Source organism: Phaenicophaeus curvirostris, chromosome 1 (genome assembly GCF_032191515.1).
Source record: "Phaenicophaeus curvirostris isolate KB17595 chromosome 1, BPBGC_Pcur_1.0, whole genome shotgun sequence".
In the NCBI taxonomy this organism is placed as follows: domain Eukaryota; kingdom Metazoa; phylum Chordata; class Aves; order Cuculiformes; family Cuculidae; genus Phaenicophaeus; species Phaenicophaeus curvirostris.
In genome coordinates, this window is record NC_091392.1 from 36,766,327 (window position 1) to 36,792,595 (window position 26,269).

Here is a 26,269-nt window from a genome sequence, read left to right on the forward strand (position 1 = left end):
TTGGTAGGGCTAGATTAAAGGTTGGACTGGATGATCTTAAAGATCTTATCCAAACTGAAACTGATACAAGAAGCAGTTACTATTACAAAATCACAGAATCACTATGTTGGAAAAGACCCATCGGATCATCAAGTCCAACCATTCCTATCAAACACTAAACCGTGCCCCTCAGCACCTCATCCACCCCTCCCTTAAGCACCTCCAGGGAAGGTGACTCAACCACCTTCCCTGGGCAGCCTGTTCCAGTGCCCAGTGACCCTTTCTGTGAAAAATTTTTTTCTGATGTCCAGCCTGAACCTCCCCTGGCGGAGCTTGAGGCCATTCCCTCTTGTCCTTTCCCCTGTCACTTGGGAGAAGAGGCCATCTTGCTCTTCACAACCTCCTTTCAGGTAGTTGTAGAGAACAATGAGGTCTCCACCCTCAGCCTCCTCCAGGCTAAGCAACCCCAGTTCCCTGAGATGCTCCTCATAAGACTTGTTCTCCAGCCCCTTCACCAGCTTCATCGCAAAAAGCGGAATATTTTTGAGCTAAAGGGAAGTTTCATCTAAGTAATTGTATTATTTTTGAAAGTTAGATAGAATGTCCCTGTGTCAGCTTTTCTTTCAGCCAGCTCCAAATTAGCAAGTTTTGACTGTTGTGAAGATCATATCAACATTAAATGAGTCCTTGGAAAGTAACAGAATATGCGTAAGATTTCTGGGAAAATTTATACCATGTATGTAAGTGGGAAATACATCCTGTCCCAGCTCTTGTCTTGCAGCACATGATGGATGGAAATTGCTCCCTCGCATTGTCCAGCCCTGATAAAGGATGCTGGCTTCCTAAAACTCCAGAATGAGCCTTATAGAGTTTATTTGCCGGCATTTTTGCTATCAAACCCATTCTGTAATTCTGTGAATTCTTGTTTGGTACTGAAGGGAAAGCAACAGGAACACCAGGTACAGGAAAAAAATAAACACACATCACAGAAGTAAGTATTGCCAACTTCAACTTTAATAATGGAACCATCATTTTTTTTTGCGGTTTCAGTAATAACTTTAAGGGGAATAAAAATTTCCCTACAAAAATAAAACTAAGCTCGTCAAAATTATAAATATTTTAAATGTTTCCTTTTAAAGACATACATTTTAATGTTTCCCTGCATTCCTCCCCCCCTCCCCGCCCATATCATTTAATCATTCTGGTACCATCACATAATGAAATGAAGACAGTTTTTCAACAAAAGCTTTGACAGTTCAATTTGATGCTAAAATTAAAAAGAGAAAAGCTGACTAGGCACAACCATTTCTTTTAAATTAAAGCTGCTGTAATTGCCAGGGTGTGAAAAAGAAGAAAAACCCCACACATGACAACTTACAATAATTACCTGTGGACTAAGACAAAAATTGATATTTAAGTTTATTTTGGTCCCCTGCCCCACCCCCTTCACCCCCAAATCAAGACTCCTAGTGCATACAACACTGATTGAGGTTTTCGGCTACATTAAATGCAGATGTGCCTACTTAAAAGACTGATAGTTTAGTTCAAGTAAAACCAAAATTCACATATTTTTTATACTCCGCTTTTAGACTCAAACAGTGTTTGAGCAACAAATGGTTCGATCTTGACAGCGATTATGTAATGATTACATAGGTATGGGCAGATACATAAATAGATGTTAACAGAATACCCACCAACATGCTGCTGCATTCATACAAAAACAAAACATAAAAGCATTCCCTGAACCATTATAAAGTGTCTCACTTGAGGATAATGTTACTAACTCACACATGCACTACAATGTTACATGTGAAATTAAAAAAAAACCAACCAAGATAATGCCTTACATATGCTTTATAGTTAGTCCTACTTTTAATTTCTCTTAACACTTTAAAACATTATGATTGTCTCATTAAAGTTTGCAAATTCTTTTTACCAAAACAAAAACAAACCTGTAAAGAGTTCTTTTTAAAAAGAAGTCCTACTAAGGTAAGGAAACAAAGGCACAATTACATCAAATTAAGGGGAGGAACAGAAGCATCTTGGAGTTCCACACAGTATCCATTAGATGTCACCAAAGTTTTAACAATTCCTTGGGAATTCAAAACAAACATCCTAAGAGCGGAGGGAAAAACCCCACCAAACTTCTGCTGCTCTTAAATGGTTGCACTCCTCCACCCCACCCTGTAATATATAACTCATTTCCTCTCTGGCACGATAATGACTGAAGTTAACAGTTACTCAAATCTGCCTCATGCTTCTATTGCACACCCACTTCTTTGGTTTCTTTTGAACATGCTTTTTTAGATAAATAACTCTGAGAGAACAACAATTATATTTACAGTAAAGTAAAAAGTTTTCTTGCTACATTTTTCCTACTTTTAAATCAAGTAAATCAGCAGTCTGCAGAATTTGGTAATCAGTTTTTCAATTAAGAATTTAAAAACCATAAGGAAAAAAACTTCTGAATTACTAAAAGCAGGAGTTACTAAGCTCAGTCACCAACACAACCAATGAATGTTAATTTTCTGCTAAGCTGGAAAGAGGAACAAGAAATTCTGCTTCCTTTGCCTGACTGAGCCTTTAACAAACAAAAAGCAGAGGAAGCTATTTTTGTCTTTCAGATAAGATAATTCAAAGTCATCCAGCCTAAAAATGAATTGCTGAGCCAGAGGAAAGACCTAACGTACAATGAAGACCAAATGCATCTGTAGCTATAGCTTATGTCTAAACACTTGTGAGATGGGCATTGCTCACAGAGTTATCTGAGACATTGTCCACTTCTCAGAATTCAAGTAAGCAGCCGCCTTTTAGCTCTGCTGCACTTTCAAACCCCCATTACACATTTATGGAACCAGCTTCTCCAATAATGCCTTGCACATGCGGCTCCATTTCTGTTCTTATTTAGCTTTTGCCTCTCATTCCTTCCCAGTATTTCTATTATCTATTTCTTTTCCAGTGTGGATTTATACAATTAAAATACCATAAAACTTATTCACAAGATTATAACACCCTAAAACTTTAATCTTGTAGAATTCATATTTTAACTTTCCTCTGTATAAATAATATTCCCATTTAAAACCGGTCCTCCTCTGTCAGCTGTTAGTCCTCCTCCCTCTACTCTTACCTTCCTTTCAACTTTCTCTTTACCTTCTCTAGAAAAGACCATGTTAAAGCCCTCCACACATTTCACAGAACAAAACCAATGAACTCATACACCTTCCATCTATAACAGTTCTCTCACAAATTATACAGTAACTATTTGAAAACAGAAAGGTAGTGCAAATCCATTTAATCTCAAAGATAGTGCTACAACTAATTCTTGTCCAGATGGTTTTACTCATTTTTTAACCCATCAATTTGCACATCCTTACTCATAAAGCTACCATTAAAGCAAAGAAGAATAAAAAATAAAAAAAAATAAAATCTTATTTCATAGCATCCTAGAAAATTGATTACAGTTCACAGCTTGCACCAAGATAACTTGGAAAACTCTCTAGGCACACCGAGGGTTGCAAACTGATGTACAAACATGCAGAATCCCTTACTTGTGGGTGCAAGATGCTAAGTGACCTGGCTTATGGAACTAAGTCTATAGCAAAATTCAGGTACCCTGGCATCACAAAACAGTCTTCTGAATAAAGAAAACTACTCTCTGCTGCTCTTTGTACATTGGGTTTGGCATGCTATACTGACATTTGGTAGCGTGCATTTTTCCTGAGTGTCCTGTGGCCCCTTTTTAACTGGGTTTCCACACCCCACCAAGGGCTTCTTCAAGTTTGTCTCTGTAAGCTGCATAACGCTTCTTTAAGATTTGCAGTTGCTCGTTTTCCTCTTTGTCCAGTATACGCAAAAAGTTTCGCAGTTCAGGAATGCTGAAAGCTTCCCACTGGAAAAAGAGAAAAGGAAAGGTGAGTGGATGAGAAAATGCCTACATAATTTATATATACGTTTTTAAAGAAAGCCTCAGACACCCAGAACAATTTCAAACTGGAACGGTATCTGGCACCCGCCTTGCAAATCCTAGGGACCCGAAAACATTTTACTCCTCTAAATTGTTTTTTGTTCTGCAAGTAACAACGGGTCAGCCTAACCACAAATGAATGTTTACAAAAGGCACTAAGTAAATATAACAAGAAAAAAAAAATCTGCTTCCAAAAAATGGATCCCCTCATCAGCACAGATCAAACAGAAGCCCACTCATCCGCAAAGTTAAACAAACACACAAACCAGCAGGAGCGTAACATACCATGACTTCTCCAGTTTCATGCTCGCGCAGAACGAAACTGAGCATTTCTGTCCTGGGGCCCGCCACCAAACGCAGGTAGAGGGGATGTTCTCGGTCTGACAGCTTGCATGTATAAACTGCAGGAGAAGAAAAGCACGGTAATTATCATCTTTTTCTAATGGCGTTTCAAACGCTTGGAATTATGAAGGCTAATGTTAGAAAATTTCAGAGATGTGCACGTGTAGCTACGCAATTTACACATTTACCTACTGTCTACTTATTACGTGGGCAGCCTGATCTAATGGGAGGCGTCCCTGCCCATGGCAAGGGGGTTGGAACTAGATGATATTTAAGGTCCCTTCCAAGCCAAACTATTCCTTGATTCTATGCTTCTAATCTACACACTGGCTTTGAACAGGTGAGTTTTAGGGAGAATTTGAACAGAAGACTGATGGTAACAGTGCAACACTCCATTCACACAGGAATGAAACGGCCTCTAGTCACCACAGTGCACCATTTGAATACGTGCACAAAAAACCCAATACAACGCAGATCTGTTGCTGTAACTAAGCATTTAAGACATCAGAGCTGTGGTATCACCATTGCGATACCTTTTCCACTTAAAATCTCACACACAAAGTCTAAAAAGCCAATTTTGACTGCCTGACAAAGTTGGAGTGACTGACAGCAACTCCTGAAACTGCTCTCAGAATCCGTCTTCTATGGACACTAAGTGCAAGAACGTGACAAATCTGGCAAAATGCACTTTTCACTAAAAAATACCTTTTGTACCCTCTGGTATTTCCAAGTACAATATACAACAAATTTCTAAACACCAGTCAGTGCACCAGGAGAGCCATGTGCACTAATAAACATGCATGAACACAATGCACATGCCATCAAGAGCTGTCTGCCACTGCAAGGACTTCAGGTATTACAGACACCAAGATTTCTCTTTTTAAAAATCTGTCCGGTAATTTAACCTCAAAAATCTGCAGCTACCAGGCTCGCTGAAATCGAGAGCCCAACACAGGCACTCGTTAAATACAATATAATGGGCTGCACGGCACAGGAGATCCACGTAGATGGTTTAAGCAGGTAACTCTGTGAATTATTTTGAAATATTCCCAAATCATTTACTTTTACACATGCTGTTTTTCACAAAGGAAAAAAGACAAGAGAGCAAGACTCTTGTCTTCATTCTTCTGAGTTCTTTCACCCTGCTTATTTGAAATATTCCCATAGCACAACTTCCTCTCCAATCCCTTTCACTACCAAAATGCCATAAAAGCCCAGCAGGTACCTTGGTCTTCCTTGTGACAACGTTTATAAAGTGCAAACTTTGCAGGGTTATCAGTCACAAAAAACTTTTTGAGCAAGGCCTCGATAACTTCACGAACAGTGTTGGTGCTGCTGATGTGAAGGGTATTCACACAGCCGTCCGGCAAGTAAAAAGCAGTTTCGTTATTGCTGTGAGCGCATCTCCCCTGGCTCTGGGAAGACTGCACAGTGATCGGTCTGCATAGTTCCAAATGAACTTTGATGAAGCCAGTGTAAATCCCATTCGCGTTCTGCAACAGGAGGAAAGTATCAAACTGTTAAGATTAGCAACGACAAGTTGTGACACACTAGTGGAGCGGGCAGATTAAAGCAGTCACAGTGAACACAATTTAAATGCTACTGTAACTCATGATGTCTTGTAGGAAGACACTGTTTCAGTAATTCAGACATTTATTTTGTCTGGTATTTCTGCTGGTATTTTTTTCTTAATAATACATATTGACTTCTAAGAGTATTAGGATCTCATCAAGCAAACGGTACTACAAACTAGTGATAAGTTCTCACATTAAGAGACAACTATTAAGTGAAAGAGAACGCTAACCGGCATCTTTAACAACAGATTTTATGTAGAAATACAGAAATTTATCTCCCACATTTTAGCTTACTTGTCAAGCTAGTCTAAGGCATTTATCACAGATGCTCAAATCCTGTTGCAATTCAACAATTACCAGAATAAATGGCAATCTAATCAATATTTCAAATTATTTATTCCAGCTGCTTCTAAAAAAACACACAGAGAAAGTGATCAAATCTTACTGAGCTAGAAAACTTTAAGCCATCTGGTTTTAAGTAAAGTAAGTCCTGACCCAGATGAAAATACACAGCAAAAATCTTTTTAGCACAGAGTCATACAGTTTAGGATACAACAGGAACTTCAACATCTCCATGTACTACACACCCACAGGAACACATAACGTTTCACAGCAAGCAAGTAACAGCTTATTAGGCAAATAGAGGTGAATTTTATTAGTATGCTCTGCTGTATTGTATGTGTTATCAGGGTGGGAGGAAGGAACTTTCTTCAAACCTGCATGAATACAAATTAAGTCTACTGTAATAAATATTGCATATTTTATCTGTATTCATTGGTTGAGCATCTTTATCAGAGAGATACCTGACAAAAATTTACCTACACAAACAGGATGAATATATCTTCAATTTTTATCAGCTGTGGGTTTTCTTCTGTCAAGTGTACATCTTAGGATCAACTGAGAGTTTATCTTAAAGACATTTCAAATGACAATTTTTTTCTACTACAGTTTGTTTCAATCCATATAGAGACACAAGATTTAATTTCCAAATCTAAGGAAGAGCCTTGTACAAAGCCAGTAAAACAGAGACAGTTTCATACATAAGAAGCTGAGAATAAAACGATTCATAGTGCACTACAAAATTACAGTTCAACTGCTCCTATGACAAACTACAGGAATCACATGCAAAACTTACCAAGGTCATCTTTAGTTTATCAGTGACAGATGAATTATAGCTTTGTATCTTCTCTTTAACTTCTTCTTTACTGAGATAAACGTGAGGTTCGCTCTCCTTCTGATCATCCTTCAACAGCAACAGACAGCAATTTTAGAAAACAAAATTAAAGACAATTCTTTTATGATTTTGGATATGAGCATTCCTAGTCCAAATGGTAATTATTCAACAGAGGGTAAACATACAGTAATTAGCTGTACAGCAATAGGAAGGAGTAACAAGTTAGGCAAATCAAACAGAACACTCAAACTGAATGGAGAAGGTTAAATCAACACACCCAAAAACACTTGCGTCCTTTTTTTGCCAACTGTTTTCATTCAAATATTTATCAGCAGTATGTAGAACAGCTCAGCTAATTTTTAGGGCTTGATTTGATCACATTAGTGCTATGCAATATTTTTAAGAATACAGTTGCAATTCTCATGAAACTTTACTTAGGGCACAAGTGGGTATTTCTTAACAAATGAAGAATATACAAGAAAACAGCAGCACGTACTAACAAGTAACACCAACAATCCCTGCATGTGCCAACAACGTAAAAGCATCCCTGCATTCCAGCATGACAGACAGCATGTTACGCACAGGAGTGAACTCTCAAGTTCTCACTACAAGTAACTCTCTAGCTATATAATGTTACACTAAATTAATGGGGTTTTTTTTCCATGAGAAGGCTCTATTAGATTTTTCAACTTCTGCTTTTTCAAGCTGGCTATGGATATTACATGCAGCAGTAAAACTGATGCCTGGAGTTGGATTTTGTCCAAACAAACATTTGTTCCCAATCCGTATTCCTGGAGCAAACTAGCATTATAAATACACTCCGGTTTCTATCACTAGCACAAATGCCATATATAGTATGAAAGACTTCCAGCTCTCAGTTTTAATGATTTAAGACTTTGCTTAGAACCTGAGAAGCTTTGAAGAAGCTTGCAGCTTTCAGGTTACATCGGAACACAGGGATATACAGTGTTCCAATCTGTCCACACAAACACATTGCAGCAGAGCTTATCCTAAGAGAGAATTTCCCCAACTTCACTGGCCAGCCCTGTCTCACAGTCTTTTGGATGCCACTCAGCACACACCTTCACAAGCACTTCAGTTTGCCAGAAATGACCTGAAAGATGAGCACTTCTGGTGCGGAACTATAAACCTCCACTTCCCAGAAAGAATCTGCAGAATTTTTTGTGCCTCCTAATTTTAAACCAGCTAGTTTTAGCTCTTTGGGGCTTAGTTTTGCTCTTGCTATATGGTATTTTACTAAATGATATGCTGGAGTGGACTTTTTTCCCATAGCTATAAAAAGAAAGGTGTGGTCTGAATGGAGAACTGCAAGCCAGAAGTCTTTGATTCTGATCTGGGCTCAGATATCCATTTCCTGTGCAACAGAGAGAACATACCTTTATTTCACAGATAAGGAAACTGAGGCAGAAGGAACAGCAGCCAGACACAACTCTCCTATTAGCTGCCTAAGCACAGCTCTAACATTGTGCGGCATCTTGCACAGTTGCCAGATCCCACCCAGTCTATTACAAAATACCAAATTACTAAATGCTTTCAGATTCCAAGTCTCCATTCTCACCACAAACTAAGCTTTCTCGCCTTCCTACTTTTCATCTCCCTCCTCTTACAAACTGCCATAATAATGACCGATGCGGGCACAGGAAAAAAGAAAATTCTTAGTAATTATTTTCCTCTGAAATCAAAGTAATGTTATTGCTGTTTTGATGCTTAAAACAAATATCAAAAGCAATGACCCGCAGCCAGAGTCTGGAGATATGGGCACTCTGAATGTTGACTTCAAATAACTCTGTGGGATTGGTCCGTGACAACCTTAGCATTAGATAATGAAGGGACAGGGAACAGCTTGCAGTCTGGCCACAATGGCCTGACGGAGCATTTGCCATCTATGACTGATTTCAAGAACCCAAGCTTTAACTTGGAATGCTCCTAGTCTGTGCAGCTGCAAACAAGCCCCTTCACGCAGGTAGAGCCAAGACTCATCTCTCCAAGAGACGAACCTGTTGTGGAGCTCCTACCTCTCCCATCTGCTAACACTACTGATACTGAACATCCAACAATGGACACCTCAGTTTTGGTATTTATCATTACTCCTTTGTTGTTTTTTCAACCTCTAATCTGCTGATTGTCATCATGATTACTAGAGTCACCCACAACATCCATTATCATCAAAACACTAATCAGAAAAAAGGAACACACCACCTTTCCTATGTTCAAACCTCAACCTTTGTTTATAAACAAAAAAACACCCCACTTCACATTCACTTCTGCACATCACAAGAGGCTTTAATTTTGCAAAAAGGATTTTTGATAACACAACAAAAAAACCTATTGCCTTCAATGGCATAAGATAAGTTAAGAGGGCTGACAGCTAGAAAACAACCTGTCTGCACTATTAAAAAAAGAGAAAAAACCCTCAGTAAATAAATCAGTAAGTATGAACAGACAGAAAGTAACTTTCTCCCATTTTCATAGATGTTTCCCTTCTCCCACAAAGACATTTTTCGAGCAAAACGATAGAAATTTAGTCAGAAATTTAGGTTAGAAGAGACAACCCCATGAGATCACACTAGTTCTGTGGGACTGCCACAGAATCATAGGATAGTTTGGGTTGGAAGGGACCTTAAAGATCATCCAGTTCCAACCCCTGGGCCATGGGCAGGGACACCTCCCACTAGACCAGGCTGCCCAAGGCCCCATCCAACCTGGCCTTGAACACCTCCAGGGATGGGGCAGCCACAGCTTCCCTGGGCAACCTGGGCCAGTGCCTGAGGAGACCAGCATGATGAGCAAAACCTAAGCACATTGATTCTGACAGACTCACTCTGGTGATGCCTTGGAGTCAGGTCTGTAACATGTATTAGAGAACATGGCAGCAAATGCTAGATTGTTCTTCATAGAACCAAATGTGTTTGCAAGAGCAGGTTTCTGAGAGGTTGAGGGAACAACGGGAGAGAAAGAGGTGGCTCCATACTTTAGTGAGTGGGACAAGGAATCAACTGATGTTCAGAGTGATACCAGTCTTAGCTGTGGCTGAGCTGCAGAGCTGGGGGAGCTGCCATTCCCTCAACTGAGTTAGACATGATTCCATGCTTGAATATACCACTGGAATTTCTGCCTTCTCACATCAGCACTAGAGGCCAGGAAATTTTGGCAAAGTTTAATTAAGCACACAGAAAACATAGAGCCTTGTTTAAGCAAAAGTTGAGATAGCTCCTTTCTGTACCATACCACCAACAAATGTAGCTATAAATCATTTTCTAAACAACCAAAGCCTGTGGCTCAACTAATTTTAACAGCATGTAGATTGTGCAAAACTATGAACTGAATACAGAAAAGGACTACTAGGATTAAAACATGAAAGAATAGACCCAAATCCATTCGAGAAAAAAAAAAAAAACGCTGTACTCTATGGATAGAAACGCTGTTTACTTCAACCACCCTTTTCACTCCAGTCAACCATCCTTGACCATCAAGACCACAGAGAGTGAACAATGGAAGATACCTGTCACAGGAAAGGAAAATTCTGGTTTGTTTCAAAACAAACAAATTTTCAATGGGACTCTATCCCATTGGAAACCTAAGCCAGAGATCTTCGTGAATTAATCTGGAGATACCCTCCTGCTCCCAAACAAAAGCTCAAAACATTCCAATTGCACATGCATCAGGGACTTTACCTTCAACTAATCAAACAAAAAAATCCCTGATAGCTAGACATTGGTGCCTATAGAAAATCACATTGCTGTCACACAGACTGTGGAGACACTAAATCCCACATGACTGCTGTCAGGAGAAAGCCAAGGAAGGAACACCTCACTGAGTTTATTATGAACAAGAAAGCCTCAGCCCACTATGATTCACCGGGTCAGCTGCTCTCAGTGAGTACCACTAAGTAGCACACACAGCTGTGAGGTACTTGTCTATACTAATTTTCCTAATTATACTTAACCAACATGCAAAGAGGAGTGAAAAAAAAATACATTTTTTTCCCCCAGCCTTCCCGGAGCTGAATTGCTCTCAATATATAGTGTCACTTAACTTTCACCAAACAACTTTGCTTAGCTATGCTTTAAGTTACAATAAGCAAGTCTTCTTTGATTAGCATACTTGGCTGAGTAGAGAAAGAGGCAGCGAACTTATTTCCCACAGTTCTCTTATTTCCTTCTATACTTGCCACCTCATAACAGGAGCCATGAAAAGAAAAGTCCTCTGCTCACTCTGCTTAGGTCCAGCAGTTCAAATTCCACTTTGTTATCTCAGCAAGTGAATGTAATACCTAGAGAAGACCTCAACTTATCCAATATAATAGCAATAATTAACTCTACTACGATTTACATTATGCTTGCACGATGTTGCTCTGGAATGGCCACGAAGTGACTAAAGCCACACCTGCTCAGGGTGGGACTACTGGGAAAGCAATTACTCCAACCTCAGTTGCTTTAAACAAAGCAGCGAGGCCATTCCAGAGGTAACATTTAGATGTTACAGCCAAGTACGTCTGTCATCGGTTCTTGTGACAGTTCTGCCTGGTCTGGCATGACGAGAAGCCAGTCTGTGTCAGGTCGTGGCTCACCCAGCCCTGGATCACTTTTTTCCACCATAGCCCTCCCATGCCCCCCAGGTGAGCTTTGCCACCCCTCGCACGGGTCCTCAGAGCCAGCGCACTGCTGGGATGTGAAGGACAGCACGCTCCAGCCAGCCAATTCATCTCTAAGCTGGTTCAGATGCAGCAGATTCACACCCAGTGTGCACGCCTCACACAATTTGTACGCTGGGAGTCATGAAACTGCCTTTTATCTTCAAATGTTAGGTCTGGTGATGAGTTTCCTAACCACAAATCCTTGCTTATGTCACAGGAGCAGAATGCAGCACAGGCGCAGTCAGCAGAGCAGTTCACACTGTGAGTTCTTCTGGGTGCCAGTGTTCACAAAAATAATTTTCTCTACAAAACAATGCACAAACATTTCAGTGTTATTTTTAATTTAAAAAAATAATCAAACCCGAGTTAGGTGTGACTCCTCCGTTACTTAGCCAAATTATATTCTCAGTAATGGCCACAGTGTCGTCATCTCTTCCTCCTCCCAGCCCAATTAAATGTGTTTTCCTCATCAGAGCTCCTGGTCACCTTCCATTCCCTGCTGTTCATGTTATCTGCTACTTCCTCAGCCCAGCACAGATGTGAAAAAATCTAATTTCAAGAAGACAGTTGAATGCATCAGAAGTGTAGACAATACAGCTGGGTCCAAAACATTGCTCCTAGTCCAAACTATTAACTTCCATGAAAAGTACAGCACACACCGTTGGTGGCCATTTGTATGAAAGCCATTCCTCAGGTCAACCAAAGCAGCATTTCATTCTCAAATGAAATTCCTAAGCAACAGCTGCCAGCAAGAGGGAAATGAGGCAAGTGCTTTCATTTCCCCAATGGGAATAGCTGGTCTTTCACTAGAGCTCATGATGCAAGGCCTCTTCACAGTTGAGCTTCCTCTCAACAAAAAAGGGCAGAAAATGGGTTGTTGGTTTTTTTCTTTATCATGTCCACCCCCCATGCACATTTCATTGATTGTATCGCAGATGTTTAGAGAAGCAGCATTCTCTTTTTAACATCTATGCTCAGTGCAAAGCCTCCCGGAGGCCAGCTCAGCATGAATCTTCATGGAATGCAAAAAGACATTGCAAAGAGTAGAATTAAATTAAATTAAAATGAACTTGAAAAACTGTTGTGGTCCCCCAAAAGAATCACATCACATCTGCGACTTCCATGAAGTCCAAATCTCACAGTTATTGCCAAGACCTAGTCCTGTATGCAGTAAGAAAGTGCTACGCTCAACAGCTAGCAAGCTGCTAAAGGACAAGGCTGAGAAAAAGTTCAACAAAGAAAGAAAACCTCAAAACCCTGAAGCCTGTTTCCTCAGGACCTTTGCCTTGAGACAGACGCATGGATTTCCCAAACTGCTCCAACAGGCTTCTATTCATTCATGGATATAAGAAAGTCTCCCTCTTGTATCTCATCTCCAATCTTCACAAAGCTTCTAGAAATTAGCACCTCTGGAAGAATACAAAACAAAGCTCCTCTTAACATTTCAATTTGACAGACAAAGGAAATATAATGGATGAAAGGTTAACCTATTGCAGGAACATATTAAAATATTTCCATAAGAAATCTAAAGAACCAAAGACCCATGAGAGTTCAAACAAACTTTTAAGCCATGTCAGTCCCTATTCCCTGCCCTCACATTTCATACCAATCCCACACATACAGTGACTCTTCATGCAGTCAGATGAATGAAGATGCCTGGATCTTGCTGTAAATTGTGGCCAGGAATGATTTTTGAAGTAAAGGACTGAGGGTTTGACAAATGAGAAATGCAGCCTAATCTACATGTTAAAAAAAAAAAAAAAAAAAATCTAAGTCTTGTTTAGTCATAAAAAGTGCACCTGACACATCCTACTTGTATCATGTCAGCATTAATGAAAGGATTTAACTAATCCTTTCTATCATACAACACAAAAAACCTCAAGAGCCAGCAGAAAATACAGGAAGGAAAACAGAGAAAAGGACTTCTGATCTACAAGCAAGACCCCCTTCTTTCCTATAGCCTGCCAGTACTCCCACAGGAAAGAAAGAAACTGAAACCTTGCAATTTAATTATTTTTGAAACAAACATCTTGCCTCTTCCTCACACTACCTCTGAAAGCAGAGCAACAGCAATTTCTCCCTCCATCCCAGGGCAAGCCTGTACTCAGATCTGCCCTTCCTTCATTTGAAACCTGGAGAAGCACCAGGCAGAGCTATTGGCCATGTCCATCCACAAACATTCAGAGAAAACAGTAGCCAGAAAGGCATGGAGAAGACCAAATGGAGTGACTGGGGAGAAGTATTAGCATCCGAGCAGCTCCAAGCACTCCACCTCCTCATGCAGCTGCATCTTGAAATGCTTGTATCCTCCTGAATGCGGTGAGGTTGTTCTCTGAATCAGGGAAAGGGGAATTTTCTGACAGGATGGATGTGGGCAGAGTAATCTCTGTATCCTATGTAGTACTACCTTTTGCTTTCTGCACTCAGCTTGCTCCAGTTCCCACCCCTGTCAGTGGCACACAGCGCAAGGAAGCATTCTCTTTTTTTAGAAGAAACTTTGGTTTGAGTGGGTTTGGCTGACCCGAGTCTTAAATAATTATCCTGACAGCCAGCGTTAGTTCAAGAACAGCCTGCATTATGCCCTCCTATGGCAGCAAGAGAAGTGGTGCCCTCCCAGGTCAGGTGTATGGTGCATCCAGACTGGTATTCACTTTCTGACAGCAGCAGAAATCTAGGCTATTCTGAGCAAGCATGTGAGCCTTTTCTGCAGCCTCTCTGCTGGCATCCACAAGTGTTGTAGCAGGAATTTGGAGGGCACCTCCCTTCCGAGTCTGTTTAGTGTCCATTTATGGACCTGGTGTCTATGCATGCACAGAAACCCTTTCTGAACCTGCCAATACAGCCTGTCTCTACACCTCCTGTGGCAGCAAGTTCCAGAAATTCATGCCTGCAGTGCGTAGAAGCACTGTCATCTGCTTTAAGCTGAGCTTCTGTTAAGACTGAAGATGAAGTGTGTTAAATACAATGAGTGCCCTTGAATCCTAATACGGCAAGACCTGGTGAACCTGGCGTTTCACATTCAGCTTATGCAAACCTTTGCAATTTTGTAAACCATGATCACACTCCACCTTTTTTCTTCTCCAGAGTGAAGGGCCCTGGACTCCTTAGTCTTTCCCAAGGCAGCCGCTCCATCTTCTCCATCATTTTAGAGGAGGGTGACTAACTGCACCAAGCCCTTCCTGAGGTGTCAAAACCAGAGCTGCACGCAGGACTTGTGACACAGGCACCCCAAAGATTAGGTGCTCTTGTTTAGCTATTTGTACGTTTACAAGGATATGAAAATCTTTACCCAAGACACTGGTGATGGAACGTGGTCTCTCTTCCAGGGCACATCCATAGTGGTTAAAGAAATCCCTGGGCAACTGCCACAGTTTATAATTTTACAAGGTACAGGCATTCCAGTTAATAAGTAAACACTTGTTACTGTCAGTCTAGTTGCAGTTCTTCCCAAGTACCACCACACCGTGTGGCTTGGCATGCTAACAAAAACACTGAGTGACAAAACGTAAAGCAAAGCATTATGGCTCCTGCCTGACCTCCTTCATGTAAACGCTCAGATGTTTACATGGCGAATACTTTTAAGCAGAAGAGAAACAAAACAAGAAGTCTAACTTCCCTTTTAACAAATTATTTTCCTTCAAACTGAGGCAACATAAACACAGTTAATGTTCTGGCATTGTGAAAGGAGGGCTAGAAAAAGAAATCTATTTGTTGGTGACATTAACGTTGCTGCTTAGGTCTTGTTTAAGTTTATCATGACCTCACCTCTGAAAACCCCTAGTTACAAACCCTGTCATACCCTATATGGCTGTACTTGAACTACTGGCACACAACCCAGTTTTAAGCAGCCAGTCATCTGTTTAAAGTGAAAACCAACTCTATCTGAGGCTCAACATTAGATTCACAGCAGATTTTATGCAGATTCATCCCTTTCCCCCCCATATTATGATATACTTTTAAAGCAATAAATTACATGATAATAACATTTCACAGCTGTTCCAATTTTGCCAGTTTCAGTAAAACTAGATGTAAGAAACATCACAAAGAGTAAACAGCCTCCTTCAGGCCTCCACAACAGAAAGTGTGTATTTTGACTGCTGGTTATTTAAGTAGATAAGGGATTTAATGAAGTAAAATGGATTACCAGCCTTTTTGTGACCTGTACAACAAAACCTAGCTTTAAGCAGACAGTTAGGAAACAAGCTTATACAAGATGCGGCAGAGAAAACTAATTAGTATATCTTGAAAAGAAGGTTAAGTACGGTCTGGAACCTGAGCTATTAATACAGTTAGCAATCAGGCAATTAAGTAATAATAGGACCCTGGGTCGTTACACCACAGTATTTGCATGTGACCCTGCAATGCAAGAATCAAGCACGCTCCACCTAACAGAGGCAGAAGAGGCTGTTTGCAATGACAACTCCTCAGGTCTTCAAACGCATCTGTCTACATTTTGCACCCAAATTGCTGTTGGAAACCAAGCAGCCGCTCCTGGAGAAGCGCAAAGCAGGAAGAACAAGCCCCATGCATGCAATCTACTCCCTGTGGTTACTGCCACCACTTCACAGGTCCAAGGCAAGCTCTGTCGTGAGCCGTGTTTAGGCAGAAGCTGGGTGGTGTGCTGGCTTTCACCATGTGCGTCAAACATCATTTTATCTTCAGAGCAACATTCCCTTCCCAAGTTTGGCTGGGTAGTTCAAAGACTGTGTCACCAAATTATTTTATAAGGCTTCTGACGAAACCTGACTATCGCAAAAGGCAACAACTTCCTCACCAGGCTCAGCTTCAGGGCCGGTGGGAGTTAGAAACAGTGAGCCTGCAAATGGTCACCATCTCACCAACCAAGTCATTTTTGTTTGGATTTGTTCTACTTGAAAGAGAAAGAAAAATCCCAAACCTCTTAAAAACTGCACAGTAACAAGTCTGATCTAGGAAACATCATATAACACATTGGCTCTTCAGATATAATGCAAGCCTGAGAGTTTTTCCTTTATCACAGACACGACAATGAAAACAGCATTGTTCAAAAAGATGAACAGTCTTCTCAAGAAAGGACTGGTCATGGGGACAAAGTTCCTTGTTTGAGGAAAATATAGTTCCCTAAAAAATTCAAGAACTTACTGTTACTGTCTCTCTCTTGGCCAGCCTGGTGCTGATGTCATATATGAAACTTCTCTGAAGGGAAAAAGTTCTCTTCTACCACAAATGCATCTCAAACCCTCAAGAATTTGAGAAGTACAATTATCTATTTTCCAAATAGAATCTGCATTTTTAAGGCCTCAAAAGCCCACAACAATAACATTGTGGGGGGTTAGGGGGCAGCAGGACCAGACATTAAAAGTTGTACACCACCACTGGTAGCCTCAGTAAAGTACACATCCTCTAAGCCAAAGAAGCCAAAGTTCCTTCTTAGTACATTCAATACAATCATAATAAAACCATTATATGCATTTAGCCAACCTACATAATTGGTGCTTTACATGCATACACATCAGATGGTAAGAGCTAAAAACTAACTCCACCTAAAACCTAATAAAGTTCCCAGACACTGCACCTCTCCCTCAAAAGGAAAAGCGAGGTTCTAGTGAAGTAAGCCCTGAGGAGATATTTTTACGCCAACACTACCCCTCTCAGTGCACTTGGTGAAATTAACACTCTACACAGCCTCCGCAGAAATATTAGAAGAGGAACCAGTCTCTTCAAAGAGGCATCAAAATTAAGATAGTTCACATCGTGCAAACAGAAGGAAGCACCTCTGCAGTCCAGCCTTTTACACTCCGGAAAATTCCAGTCACCTGCACATTTCATTAACAGCTCATCCTGTAATGACTAACACCCTGCCTTACAGCTTTCACATTAGAATGTTTAATAGGGAAGCATCCAAAAGACATTTGTGAAGCAGCATACTACAGTCATTAGCTTTACCTACTGCTGCTAGATCTGATGTGGTGAAAATTCAGTTCAGTATCTCAGCAAAGAGAAAAGGAGACGGGCAAACCAGGCAGAGGCAGTGGGACGCTGGACTTCAGCCATGCAGCCCCATGTCACCACCCACTAATGACCTCAAGGTCTCATCAGTAAGGTGCTACTTGACCTGCAGACCTGTGCACTGTGAGGAAACTTAGCAATTCATGCAGCAAGATTATGCCTTGACTAAATTCATCAGCATGGTAATGATAACCTACTTCCTGAGGGGTTTTAATCCCTGCTTTACTACACCCTGTTTTTATTACTCACATGTATTATCTAAACAGGCTACCAAGCACTTCAAGCTGCCAGCAGAATGGAACTGACAAAAGGACAAGTTTCTTCAAAACACTTACATTCTCTAAAGAGAAAGACAAAACCATCATGAAGATCTAAAATTGCCACCAACTTAGCTGACTCAACTCTTTTTGCAAAAATACACTTGCTGCCTCGTTTCGGTATGAATTTGTTTTTAGAATACGCAACACATTTGTTTCTCAAAAATGAATCCAGATGTCTCAAGCTGTAGACATCCATGCTGGGACAAATTAAAACATTCAGATCGCTGCTTTTAGCTGTACGGCTGCTTCTCTGCTAGATGCTACCGCTGCCTCTGAAACTCGTGTCAGCTGTCACAGACCTCCTCCAGTAACAGACCTACGACCAGACTGCAGATGATTTCTACAAATCCAGGAGGCTCCATTCTTCATTAGGATGAACACAGGATTTTTTTGGTTTTTTGCAGGTGAAAAAGAACAGGGTAAACAAATAGAAAACAAAAGCACTGGCAAAGGAAAGCAGGGAATTTGGTTTATTTTTGTATAAGTGAAAAAAAAAAAAAAAAGAGGCCACAGATTATATAAAGAACCAATAAACGAGTCTGCAGCACAAAGAACTATGGTGCAAGAAACGCTTTACCACACAGGTCCCAGCTTACCCAAACACTGTGCCAGCCTGGTGCCACGATCAGCAGTTTACACCCTAACACCTCCAGCGGTGACACGAGCTTGCGACTCCCTCCTAACCAACTCAATTTCTGTCTCAGGGCAAACATTTTTGCAGTAGTGAGTCACTTCAGAATTAAATGGCAATTGTTACAATCAGACTTTTTTTTTTTTAATGACATCAATAAAAGTGGGGCGGTAGCAGTGCAAATTAGGTCCATGCTGGCAGGACACAGTGGAGAGAGGAGAAGGAGGTCACAATGAGTATACTTTCGAGGGAGGTGGGAACAGAAGACTTTAGAACATGGTTAACGAATATCCCCCTAGAAAAGCTGGATAAACAAACATTTCTTCTGAGGAAAGGTCAGGAGAACAGCTTTAAGGCTGCACTGGAGAAAAGGGCTTGCTTGCTTAGAACCCGATGCAGTGGCCTGACTCCAAACCCAAGTTATTTTGCTGTGCTGGCGAATGGCCACCAGGAAAACAGAGAAGGGGCAAAAAGATTACATGCTTTGTTCTTAAGCAGCAAATGGGAAAAGGTGTTGATTTTACAACAAAAAGTTCAAAAGTTGTTCTTTTTTCCTTTCCAAACAACTATTTTCCTGCTTTTATGGGCAGGATGTTACAGGCATAAGGAAAAACTGCTGCTACTCCACCTTTCCTTACGCCCAGCTTCTGCTTCAGGAAATGTAATTACGAAGCTTATGAAGGCATGAGATCTGTTAGAGCTGATACACAGTTCAGGTGGAAGAAGACAGCCTACTAGAATTTGTCATTAAAATACCCACCCATGTTGTGTTAAAGAGAATAGGAAGAAGCAGCACCCACCACACCCTCTGAAAAAAAACCACTCAGAAGACAGGACACATTTAAAAGGATGTGTCACCTTATGGACAAGCATGGGATAAGCTGAAAAACAGTAGAATCAACGCTTCATCAAATAAACAACAAACTCTGCAAAGCAAAACCACAAATTAATGGCCCTTTTATTAAAGTCCCTAAAATACTTTCATTAACATTTCCTGAATTTAACAGAAAATACTACCCTAAACTAACAATTTTCATGCTTAATTCACATTTTTAGAGAGGCAAAATAAAGCAAGCAACTCAATATCAACTCCATTTTGACAGGGGATCAAAATAAAAAATTTTTAATTAAAAAAGACCAACAAAACCAAAAACAAACTATCACCCAAATGGAAACTCAGCATTTACTTAGGCCTAGAAACTTAAACTTATTAAATTACTAAATTATATCACTAACCCATTAGAATTTTATCAATGTCAGAAGCCATTCTTAGCTCACAAATATACACATGCACACCTGAAACTATAATCAAGCAGCATCTCTTCCAAGAGATGGAAAAATAGTGCAGAGATAGTACAAGGCATAATGGTTTTAAGCTTAAAGAGGGGTGACTTAGATTAGACATTAGGAAGAAATTTTTTACTGTGAGAATGGTGAGACACTGGAGCAAGTTGCCTAGAGAAGTCGTGGCTGCCCCATCCCTGGAGGTGTTCAAGGCCAGGCTGGATGGGGCTTTGAGCAACCTGATCCAGTGGGAGGTGTCCCTGCCCATGGCAGGGGGCTTGGAACTGGATGATCTTTAAGGTCCCTTCCAACCCAAACCTTTCTGCGATTCTGTGATCTGGAATTTCTGACAAACACAAAAGCATTAGTCCTGGAAATAGACCAGCCAGTTCACATCCACTCTTCTGCTGAGGATACATAACACAGGTCCACTAACAAGATCTCTGTGACTGCAGACTTGTCACATATAACAGACTCTCAGCTTTACACGCTTTGAACAAACCAGTAACGAAATAAAAAGCTTTTTTCTTCTGCTCCTAATCTGTACAGACATTTCAGCCAGAACACAAATTCACCCAAATTTCTATCAGTAGCTCCTTTGTATAACTCTTCAAAAACTCTTCAAACTAACAAACGCCACAGGTTCGCATAAAAAGCTGTTCCGCAATGCTTCATTGCATGGGGTGGGGAAAGGAGAGGGGAACACACTTTTTTCCTATACAGCATCCTGGCCAGGCAATACCATATTATAACGCAAGACTCAAGGAGCAGACCTGCAAACTGGAGGCAACAGGACAATGCAGAGAAGGATTCAGCCTTCTAATTTTTAAAAGACGTTCATTTGCCATCAAAACAATCATTTCTGTCTCCACAACTTGTATTACAAATGCCAAGTTACAGTAACATAGTTAAAAGTGTAGGTTAAAAGTGCATACAACCTACAAGGCATCCCTGAGCCTAAGAAAGTTCTCTGAAAATGGCAGAGCCTGACACTTGATTATTAGGACCATTCATTATTAAGTCCTAATGAACTCGGTAGTTATTCATGCCGTCATTTATTAGGGCAATTAGTTAGTAAGTCTTAATTACATCAGTGTAGTTACTTACATGGAATCTACAAACCTACCAAGGTAACAAACGCCCACGTGTGCACACAGGCAGGAATGAGATGTTTTAAGAAAAAAAATAACACAGTAACATCAAAGCATAGAAACCAAGGACTTAAAGGGAGTTTGCTACATGCTTTTAATCAAACAGTTTTTATGATGCAAAGTGGAAAGAAGCTGGCCACAGCTGGCTGTAGTATTATAAAATCAGCATTTCAGAAGAAGAGCAGAAGCAATCCAAATGAGTAAACTACAAAGGATCCCAAGAAAAGATAATGCTGTGGGGTGTACAACTTGTGATGCCACCACACCTGCCAGTTTTGCTTCAGTAAGCCACATCTTTGTTTGCAATTTCTCAGCCTTGTACATCTTACTTATTTACATTACTGGAAAATTAACTAGGGCTCCAAACCATTTTACAGGCTTAACCAGACTAGGAAATACCTCATGTATAGTAAGTCATAAGAAGTTTAGTCCTATCCTAAGGAAATAAACTGATCATAACCAGCAAGATCTTGATGTTACTGGCAACAGCGTGTGCTCCTCTCTTTGTACTCCAAAGCAGTTTTGTGTGACCACATGACTACACTAGAAACAAAGCACACCTGCTTCAAGCCACCTCCCTGCACAGACCTGCAGTGTCACAGGTTGTCCAGCAACCACCAGTCCCAGTTCCATGCCCCAAGCCATAAAGGATGAAGCTGGGTGAGAAATACTTACATTTTCCAACAGAATTAACCCTAGTGCGTGCCAGTTAAGGAGCTGCACTCCTTTCCCACTCAGCACAGCTTGGGATTCCATCAGCCACCACCATTTGTTTTTCCTGCCCACACAGGTCACCTGCGCCCAAACCTGATCTCAAAACATGTTGAAGGGAATTCATGTCCGTGTAAGCAGGCAGGTGTGATGCCATCAAGGAGCCATCCTCTTGTTTTAGTTAGCTTAAATGTTGCCAATAAAATAGGCAACAATCATTTTCACTGCAGAAATGGTTTCTTTTATATGTCAGTAACATAGAATAGGTAGATGACCATCTGACTGCTATGACTGACTGGTGGTACACTCGGATGTGGTGGGTGGAGAGAGGCTCTGCCAGCAGGCACTGGTGTCTTTGCAGTGTCTCGCCCACAAACTGGGGGAATCAAACACACTCCTGTGTATTAGGACTAATAACCTTTGCTCCCACCCGCTCTGGGATCTCTTCATGAACGACTGCTGGTTAAGAGAATAATTTGCCAGCACAACTGGAGATTCCTGGGAATAATTTGCAAATCAGCCGTAAACAGTAGGCTTAGCAAATCCTCTCTAAAACATTACACATAACAAGGAAATACTATCTCTGCATCCATCACCTCAGCATTCTTGTGCTTCAGTTTACAGTAAGTCCCATATATTTGTTAAACAGGACATTTTGAAATACCAGGTTACCAGGAACGCTGGCAATAGGATACTAGATTTTCATATTAGCTTTCTAACATTACGAGATCTTCCAGATTTAACTGCTTCAGTTCCAAAAGGGTACTCCCACTGAAAGAGCTACCACCACCTTCCACCACAACAACCATTTGCAAAATGCGCTCTCTCTCTCTCTCTGCTGTCTTGATCCAAGTGTTTAAGTGGCTGCATGTTGCTGGTAGCTCTGTAGTACAAAAAACACTGAATAAATCCCGTATAGCAAGATTTAAATCTAAGAATTAGCATAGGAAAGAGGAGCCAAGAGAGCACAGCAATCCTCACTTAGATTTACAAACACCAGAACACAACCCTACCCACACCCAGACTTAGAAACTCCCTACATCCAGCCTTCTTATAAGAAACAAGAGCCATCAAAACGCTGCCAAGGGACACCTGGCCCCTTTAGAGGCCTCTCATTTACTTTCACTGCAGCTGGATAATAGGGAAAGTCACTATTTTTCACTGCTGCACTCAAACCAGGAATGAAGAGCCAGTTCAGATTTGACCATAAATACACATGTAGTTTTAAGGAGAAACAGTTTAATTTATTAGTTTCTATGTCTTGGGAGTGAAGTACTGAGCACGCGTTGGCTACCAGCTTTACTATGAATTTGAACACGACAAGTAAAGGGTTTAAGAACATTTCCTCAGAAATAAAGACTACGGAGAAGTATATAAAAATGCTTTCTGGAGGCAAATACTGCACACATCCAAGTGTCATATTTGCAATGGTATTTGAAAACAGATTATTTAAAGAAGAACACAAACCCTTCTCTCCACTGCCCATAAGCACGTACTGACTAAGTGTGGCAGACAGCAACAACCATTTGCAACTTCAACAAATGTTAAAATCCTGCGCCAAGATTCACAATACTGTTATATCTATCAAGATAACATTTTTCCCTTCTCAAAACTCTCTTTGCATAGGGAGAAGCTGCAGGGAAACAGTAGGTTTGCCCATGATAAATCATCCGAGTGCTGCAGCTGTGAAGGGAGAGCTGTACATTCCATGAGGACAACAGGGAAAGTTAGCACAGGCACAGCAAGCCAGAACTGTGCACTGAAGGAGGTGTATTTCAGAATCAATGCTCAATTCAAGGTCCACCTACTGTTCATATAAATGCATCTGTCTCTTTGAGCAGCACTGCTATACTTGTTCTCATCAACAATCAAATAAAACCTTAGAACAAACTAATACATTTATGGCTTATAATCAGTATATTCTTCTCCACATTCCACACAGCAGTGTTTCTCACACACACAAGCATGTTTAAGTGTTCTGTGGCAATATTTTCATCAAGCAACTGTGACTGCAAGTCTGAGTCTGCAAGATCCCTTGCTGCAGAACCTGGGAGGAGCCCTAGCAAAGGCAGAAACAGCGGGAAGAACCTCTCGGGTGAATTTGGCTTGGCAGGGAAGAGTTCCACGCCTGCCCTGAAATGGAGTTTTAACTACAAAAATATCCACAGATGATCACTAATGGCAGGTTCTCATTTTTTTTAGGAAAGCTGACTTGAGACCTCAGAGTAATTAGGATTTGCTAGGTTATGAACTCACATCTGCAAGCAAAGCAAGCGCGTGCAGGATCAGGGCATTCTCTGCAATGTGAGGTACACGCAGAAGTCCATCACAGCCGTAGATGTAACCAGATTAGAAGCCAAAGACATTTCTTACTACATAGAGGAGGGAGCAAAGGAGGGGATGGGACAAGACGTAAGAGGCTGATCTGGATCGAAACACTTGTACAGTTTCATTCCCATGCCAGGTGATGCAGAGAGATTGGAGGAGCCAATTCCACCAGATAAACCCAAGTGCCATATTTGAGAAATCCTACCACATCCAAGACACCTGCACAGGACTGGCAGATACATCAGAGGGCTTGTGGGATGCCTGCAATCCATCAAGTAGCACAGGGAGACCGGACAGGATACACATCCCACAGTACCCAAAGTGACACCAGATACTCCTGGTTTAAGCAACTGAGTCCCAACCTAAAGGTTGACTTGGTGTTGAGCCAAACTGCTCTCAGCTCTGCTGCCAGCACTGCTGGTGAGACACCTGCATTCACACACCTGCACAGAGGTGATTTAGTCCAGAGCTGAATCCTACCCCAATAACACCAGCAAGAGGCAGACTCAAAAAACCACAGAAAGATGGGGTGTCTTTAGCAAGTAACATTTAATCTGTGGAATTCCATCTCACAAGATATTGGGGATGTTACAAATTTGCATGGGTGCAAACACAACTAGATAACTCACAGAAGAAAATAAGCTAAACTGCAAACCACTAGAGGCTAGGAAAAACTTTCTGACAGAACACCCCTGTGTATTTTCCCTGTTTCTCTACCCTTCCCCAGGCACCTACCACTGGGAACTGCCAGACAGGATACCAGTCTAGCCAGATCTTGCCTTTGACTTCATCCAGGCATTCACACACTCCTTAGGCTTCAGCATCCACTATGGAATGGGAATATCACCACTGCACAAGACAGAAACCAGGGGCAGGTCCCAAACCAAGACCCAGCTCACCAAGGCGACTGCCAGATGAGACCTGCGCAGAGCCTGAGATGAACAGCGAGGGATCCCCCAGTTCAGCCCTAACACAAAGTGGACTTCTTAAAGCCAGAAACATGAGTAGTGATGCACTTGCAGATGGGAAGAAGCTGTTGTTAATATGTTTTTATTGGAAGGCACGTTCACAAACATTTGTGAAATATCATAGGAAAAAAATCCATGTTGAAATGATTAATTCTTCTTTTAAAACAAGCTTTGAGTGCCGTGCAGGAAATTTATGGCCTTATGCCACATACTCCACAATAAGAAGAAGGGGAAAGACTCATCACGATTAGCACCATATATTTTGTGTGCTGGATGAGGCAAAGAGTCTGTGGGAGGGATGCTGGCAAGCTTTAGTGTAATTAAAAATTGTAACCTACCCCAGAGAGACAAGGAGGAGAAATAATGCTGGCTTTTACAAACTAGAGGCAACTTGACTTGGTTATCCCGTGTTTTTATAAATAAACAAACACACTCTTTAATGTGGTCATGAAAAGAATTATTTTATTACCTAGAAAGCGCAATCTAGAATGACAGTACCATGGAGGTAGGATTCATCAAAATACTATGAGGACTATGTTGACACTTAAGGACAGCGAGATGTTTTCGGATGAGAAACTTGACTTTGCATGACTAAGCCTTGACACACATACATACACACACACATGTATATAATCTCATCTCATACCTCAACACGAATTCTGATAAACAACTACTTATTTTTAAAATATATATGATAAAGTAAAAGATGTGTGAGATGGGCTTGAATGAATAAAAACAAGCACAAGAACAGATGAAACACTGAGAAAAAAATCCCATGTTTTCTCATTTCCCTCCTTATTAGAATAGACTACGACATACATAACTTTTAAACAGACTTCTTTCAATAACTCATCTTTTAGGGACAGGTTTATTTAGCTTTTTGCATAAATTCTCTTTAAAAGATTTTCCTGCTTTACTACAAATGTTTTATTTATTTATTACTTACATTGTTCCTTCCAATGAAGCTCTGTTACAGTAACTGTTTTCTTCTCCTGACTAATGCTCTGCTCTGTTCCTTCTCAATACTGCATTAGTGCACTGTCCAACACCAGACATACATGGGAGCTACCTCAGTTTAGCAAGACTGTAACGTTCTCACCTCTTCTGTTGGAGTTGCATGAAAAATTTTCAAGCACAAGTCTTGAACGTGAAGTCAGTGTTTTACTATTAAGAAGACCCTCAGCTTACTTCAAAGCTT

General features: G+C 40.9%; 1 protein-coding gene across 1 annotated transcript in view; it reads right to left on the reverse strand.

The window, feature by feature from the left end:
• Positions 1-975: 975 nt before the first annotated feature.
• The window catches only part of RASSF3 (Ras association domain family member 3), a 52,004-nt gene continuing 26,710 nt past the window's right edge, over positions 976-26,269 (reverse strand). The window contains exons 2-5 of the mRNA XM_069853148.1: positions 6,995-7,102; positions 5,511-5,778; positions 4,229-4,344; positions 976-3,868 (exon numbers count right to left, since the gene is read on the reverse strand). Of these exons, the coding sequence (XP_069709249.1) occupies positions 3,719-3,868; positions 4,229-4,344; positions 5,511-5,778; positions 6,995-7,102 (642 nt within the window). The 3' untranslated portion in view covers positions 976-3,718. The remainder of the gene's footprint in view (positions 3,869-4,228; positions 4,345-5,510; positions 5,779-6,994; positions 7,103-26,269) is intronic.